Source organism: Toxorhynchites rutilus, chromosome 2 (genome assembly GCF_029784135.1).
Source record: "Toxorhynchites rutilus septentrionalis strain SRP chromosome 2, ASM2978413v1, whole genome shotgun sequence".
Classification (NCBI taxonomy): Eukaryota; Metazoa; Arthropoda; class Insecta; order Diptera; family Culicidae; genus Toxorhynchites; species Toxorhynchites rutilus.
Window position 1 is genome coordinate 255,995,043 of NC_073745.1, and position 6,178 is coordinate 256,001,220.

The 6,178-nt window shown below is 37.3% G+C and overlaps 1 protein-coding gene across 1 annotated transcript; it reads left to right on the forward strand.

Moving 5' to 3' along the window:
* Positions 1 to 2,973: 2,973 nt before the first annotated feature.
* On the forward strand, positions 2,974 to 4,981 carry LOC129768339 (tax1-binding protein 3 homolog). The gene is made up of 3 exons (XM_055769917.1): positions 2,974 to 3,216; positions 3,708 to 3,836; positions 3,899 to 4,981. The coding sequence occupies exons 1-3, from the start codon at positions 3,163 to 3,165 to the stop codon at positions 4,085 to 4,087; spliced, it is 372 nt and encodes a 123-aa protein (XP_055625892.1). The 5' UTR covers positions 2,974 to 3,162; the 3' UTR covers positions 4,088 to 4,981.
* The last annotated feature ends 1,197 nt before the right edge of the window (positions 4,982 to 6,178 follow it).

The following is a 6,178-nucleotide window of genomic DNA, read 5'->3' on the forward strand; positions in this document are numbered from 1 at the left end:
AAATGATAGGTCAAAGCACGAAAAGCAGGAAAAAATAACAAATACTGGGGGGTGGGGTGGGTTAAATAATAAATAATTTTAATAACCATCTCAGAAAAATATTGAAAAAAACATTCCTTTTTTAATTTCTCTATCAAATTTTGATAAAAATGCACTGAATAATTAAAGAAGGGCAATATTAATATTTGAATAAACTTATTTAATTATAAACATGTTTATATCAACCTTCCCATCTTATCATTCTTCATCAAAGACCTAGCGTTAAGACAGCTAGAAATCCATACACACTCAAATCAAGTGTGCCTGAAAAAATTATATTCTTCACGTAAACAAGCGATGAAAATGTGGACACTTTTTAGTTAGTGAATTGTATGGAGTTCCACTGCTGTGCAAATAGGCTCATTTTTGATCAAGGAGCTGGGATTGACAGGTGGTTCGTTTTCGACAGTATGAGGATAAGGCATGGATGATGCGAGAGGGGATGAAAAATGACAGCGGTTTTTTTGTTTATAAACAAAGTAGATCAAATCTTTATGCTACATAGCGGTCCCCACCAACATATACCTACGCTGGGCTGGTTTCAATCGAACTAGCTGTTGTGTCTCACAACCCGAACGATCAGGCGAGTCTTCAGCTAAAGCAGTACGGCACAAGCCCACCGGTTATTAAGAGCCACCTCTTTTATATACCCACTAGCAAAGCTCCCACAATCGCTGAGTTTGCAATCCCAGCAGCAACGGCAACAACCCTCACGTCCCGTAGAACAGCAATGCAGACAATAACTTGCAGCAGTCACCGAAACACTACAATGATGCCAACAGCGTAAACAAAACCAACATTTATGCGCAGCAAACACATAGCGGCATGCACTCCTCATTGCATGCCATTTGTTATCCTCTTTCTCGGAGAACTCTAGCCGTTCGTTTGGCCGCTGTCAATTCGAACTCAAGTAATGGCTGAACAGCAGTTCTGACATAACGTTCCACCTTATTATACCGCCTTGTTTTTGATAGTCTCAGCAAACCCAGGGGCTAGACATCAATTGAATATAAGCTACCCAAAATCAAAATCAATATGGCGTCATTTGTTTACCAACATATCGTGGATTGATATCGTTTAAATCAACATAATGTTTAGTAGAACGAATAGTTGCTTTCTGAGGTATTTGGACTGAATTACATTAGAGATCATGAATGTAATCGATACCTGAGAGTTTTGACGTAGAACTACGTCTTTCATTAAGGGTGTCAAATCAGAAAACAGGTTACGTTTTTATGAAATAAAGTTAACGTTAATAACTATTTTTTACATTTGAAGAAATATTTTTATTGGAATTCTTTATCCCTTTGAGAGATTAGATCTTCATTTCAATGTTTTGCCAATACACCCAGTCCATGGCTGCAGTTTTCTACCCCGGGTCGCTTGGTCCTACCATCCCATCTCGATCACTCTTCTCTTTGTCTCCACTGAATTCGTGGCGCGATGTTGTACGGAGATGTTGTCCGACGTTCTAGAAATATTCCTCGATGGCTTCCTGGATGTTGGATCCGCCATAAATTATCAATACCTTATACACAGTTCTGAGAACTCGACGTTCGAAAACACCAAGTGCTTTTGTTCATCGTCCATGTTTCGTACCAGTGGTGGACTACCGGTTTTATAGTGGAATTGTCAGAGTTTGTTGGACCTGGGAGATTTGCGGAGTCCTTAGATTTTGCCTACAATACATATCCGAATCTCGCGGACAAACCAAGGTAGACAAACTCGACCTCTAGCTCTTCACCGTTGATAACAATGTTACTATCAAGTTATGTTACTTCTTACGCATTCTCCGCACTCGTGGTCTAGTTTCAGCCTAATCGTGTTTAATCGGATATAAAAGTACGCAACCGTCGACTGGGGGGTGCAGGGTGTGCAAATCGATTCTTCCGCCCCGAGTACGACGCAGACACTGGGTGCAAATATTTCTACTTTTCTGGTTGGAGGGGGTGCAAATCACCTCTTCCGTCCCGAGTGCAAAAGCTTCGATCGCGCCACTGGGTATTGGAGCAGAAAAAAAGCATAACAATATATTGGATAATCCTTGGGTCTTCTCGAAAGACTCGACAGTTTTTTCAAACAACGTTTTCCGGACACTGTCCGATAGGCAGGAGAAGATAGTAGACAGCGATGGGCGATGTGTTTGAAAATGCTGGTCTGTTAATTATGAAGGTTTATTACCATGTTATACGATGTTGGCTTGATGATAAAATTGACTTCCTAGACCATTGGATTTGCACGACTCAGTAAACGAATATTTTTAACGCTATGTAAGCTACAATGTGAGCATACATGTTTTCATGCTCTTTACCAATCAGATCAAGCGATTCCTTCTTGCATTTTTTTTTCGAAATCTGGAGGTTACCGAGTATTATCGAGACGTGTTATTTGGCATCGAAATCTCAACTAATTACTAAGAAAAATGACGCTAGAAATATTGCGTTAAGAAGATGACGTCCCATTACGAATATTGGCGCTATTTAAGAATAACATTCGTATATAATCAAATTGGTTGTCAAATATATTCCAATAGAAATATCAAGAAAGGTCCAATAATCAGGAGGAGACAAAATGTTAGTTTTTTTTATAAGAATCCACTACATAGAAAAGTGCTGTTATTAAAGGTAAAAATAATCATCAATCGATTGAAGGCACTACATTTTTTCATCAATTAATTCTAGCTTTCAAAATCATAAGGGCCCAACTGACATTGGCAGTAACTGAAATTATTATTGAGATGTTTTAAATTTAATTACAATTCAATTTTACTTCTCGCCAAATAATACAAAAAACACGAATTACACAAAATACAAGTTATTTAATAGACTTAACGGTGATGGGACGTTGTATGTGTAGCGCACTTTAGCAATTTTGACATAACGTTCTACCTTACAAGATTGACTTGATTCATTCTTTGTAACTTCTATTTATCAGTTTCTACTTCGGCAACCACTGTCAGTTTACGTCTGTTTTGTCGTGAAAGGCTTGACTAATTTTCGAGTTATTGAGAATTGTTGCGTTTTTGGAGATTAAGTTCCTCTCGAGATTTTTTGCCTCAAAAACGTACAATTAATCTTATCAATTTATAAGTTCTGTTGAGTTGTATTGAAATAAGAACCAATCATGGCGAAAATGGCGTTTCAGCACCAGGCGGGCACCGCTATGGAATGCTTGAGTGTAAGTATGAAACCAAAGAATATGAAATGCCTCGGTGTATTAAATTATTGTGGATAATTCGATAAAAACAATCACATTGTATGAGTTATTAGTTGTCGTTTTTCTGAAATGTGGGGATGAATACAATTTGTACGTCAAATAAATATGGTAAACCTAGGAAGCAAAGATCCATGCTTATCTCTTAATAATTTAGTATTTGTTCGAATTATATTTGCTTAATGTCAAGGCTATCCTACTTCATTGGTAGTCTCATACAGTTATTCTTCATATCAACACTAAGCGCAGCTCATTAACAATACTGATAACCGTTGAACTTGTTTTGTATGAAATAATTTATTAAGAACTTTTCATCCCCATTAGGTACTAGTTCAATCCTTGAAGTATTACTTAGCTTAGTGTTCGGAGTGGTTCCGGTTGCCCGATGGTCGATCTCTTGCTTTAAGCTAAGCCCAAAAGATAAGCTAGATACATACATACTCATCTATTTGCAGATTCCAATAACTCTACATAAAGAGAAAGACTTGGATGAAGAAGGTCGAGAGGTATTGAAATGTGGCTTCAAGATAGGAGGTGGCATCGATCAGGATTTTAAAAAAAGTCCACAGGGATATACAGATTATGTAACATAAATCCAGTAAACCACTACGAAATATGAATATGCCTAAATTTGTTTTCGTTTCAGGGCATTTATGTTACCGAAGTACACGAGGGCAGCCCAGCGGCGAAATCCGGTTTGCGAATGCATGATAAAATACTCCAATGTAACGGATACGATTTTACAATGGTTACGCACAAAAAGGCAGTAAGTTATATTAGAAAAAATCCCGTTCTGAACCTTCTTGTGGCACGGAAGGGAGTAACTTCCACCTAAGCTAAACACACCATATGGAGAAACATCAGTTATTGTTATCATAGGTATTTAATCATATTCTTTTGTATAACAGAAGTTTTTTTACGCGAGGTATTTACAAACAAGATCATAACAAGCCACTAAGTTTAAGTGAAGTAAGCACGCCACGAAAAGCATTTGCGGTGACAGGAATTCATAGAATGCTGCCACAAACCATCCGTTTTTTACGTTTAGATTTAAAACAAATGATGCAAACACCATTCGGATAAACAATTTTACAGTCTGCTTTTAGTGTTTATATCGCGTTACTTGTTGAAATGGAATATACTTTTGCATTTTCAAAATAGTTATTGCGTTAGGTGAAAGAGCGTATCGAAAACGTGGTTAATGGTCTTTTTGACATTTTTCCTATCATCTGATGAAATAGATTCCTAGGGACTGAAAATATATAATAGCATTCCAAATAGGTAAAAACAGTGAAACATTGAAGATGTACCATTCCATACGGGCAAAAAACATAATATTTTCTCTATAAAACGTATTTTGAGATTTTGTTCAGCAAAAATCGAGATTTGTACTTTATAAAGCACAGTTTCTAGTCATTTGCAATTTTGTAATTTATTGATAGTTTCCACGAAGCACGCATCGATTCTAAATTGTCCTAATAATGTTGAACTAATGCCATATGAATATATTTTCAACCCCTTGTGAGCTATTTTATCGAAACATGATACGAAAAAAAAGCGAGAACAATATTATTACTACCAAATTGGAGAATAGGATGATATGGCTGCTTCTTGGCGTATTCCTTCCCTCGTCGTGTGTGTGACACATTTAAAGTAGTTAAGACATCTATATTTGATACTTTATTTAGTTTTATAGCGAATCGCAAATAAATGCATGCCAAAGTACAAATTTTCTTACTTATATTTATCTCTGTGGAGCCGTGATGACCTTTCGTGTATTGGAAGCTATATGTTTATGTTTTAAAGACAAAGCAACAGAGCCGCCCTGAGATTTAGACAAAAACAGCCAAAGCCAACGTTGAATAGCGAAATCTCGACAAAAAGGTTGCTGGAGCTCATGGTATCCCGCGATCAAGTGGGCACAAGATCACATTAATTTATTTTTCAACGTTTGTGTAAGTAGGTCACGGTTTGAGGCTAGATGGCAAATTCATCCACGGAATAATGACAAAAAAGATTTATCTGGACGTATTGGAGCAAAACTGTCCATCAGGTTAAATAAAACTGAAGCTTGGGCGTCGGTACACATTCCAGCAAGAAGGAGATCCGATGAAAACCTTGAACCTTGGTATCAAATGTCATTGGGGTACAATGTTACCTGTTGACCAAATAAACAAATAAACAAATTGGTTTACGGAAAGAAAAGTCAAAGTTATGAACTGTGCTCTGGACTTGTAGTAATATATTTGGAAAAAAGTGGGGACTAAAATCGAAAATAATTCGCTGGATTTACTCGGCAATAGGGAGACCCAGACTAATATATGCTTCGCTAGTGTGATGGCCTGAAACTATACAAATATCAGCTCAAAAAAAGCTCGGCAAACTTGAACGTCTGGCATGCTTGTCAAAAACTGACTCAACGCACCCTAGATGCTCTTTTATACCTTCTAGCCTTGCACCTATATGTGCAACTTGAAGCGGAAAGGTGTGCTCTTATGCTGAAACGTGTAAAACATGATTTTCAACAAAACACTATAGCAATGGAGACTGGATGGAAACAAATACTAACTTCTGTGTTCTGTGTAATTGAATTTAATCGCAGCAAGAAGATGTTCATAAAACTCTTCCAGGATTACTCGTGTCTTATACCGATGGGTCTAAAGTTGGTAAATCTACAGGAGTTGGGATTACTGGACCAGGAATCTACATGTCAATGAGACAGGGACCTACAGTTTTCCAAGCATAAATACAAGCTATTCTAACATGTACGAATATTTGCTTGGCTAGAAAATACAGGTATGTCAATATCTGTATTTTCTCAGACAGCCATGCAGCTCTTACAGATGTCAGTCACAGCTAGTTCGGGGATATATTCAATGCTTGAAGCAACTAGCTGCTACTAACGAAGTTAATCTATACTGGGTGC

Bases quoted from the DNA above. Each gene is read 5' to 3' on its own strand.
- LOC129768339 (XM_055769917.1), top strand. From the start codon at position 3,163: ATGGCGAAAATGGCGTTTCAGCACCAGGCGGGCACCGCTATGGAATGC. The intron at 3,217-3,707 runs GTAAGTATGAAA...ATCTATTTGCAG, and splicing joins CCGCTATGGAATGCTTGAGT to ATTCCAATAACTCTACATAA. The intron at 3,837-3,898 runs GTAACATAAATC...TTTTCGTTTCAG, and splicing joins CACAGGGATATACAGATTAT to GGCATTTATGTTACCGAAGT.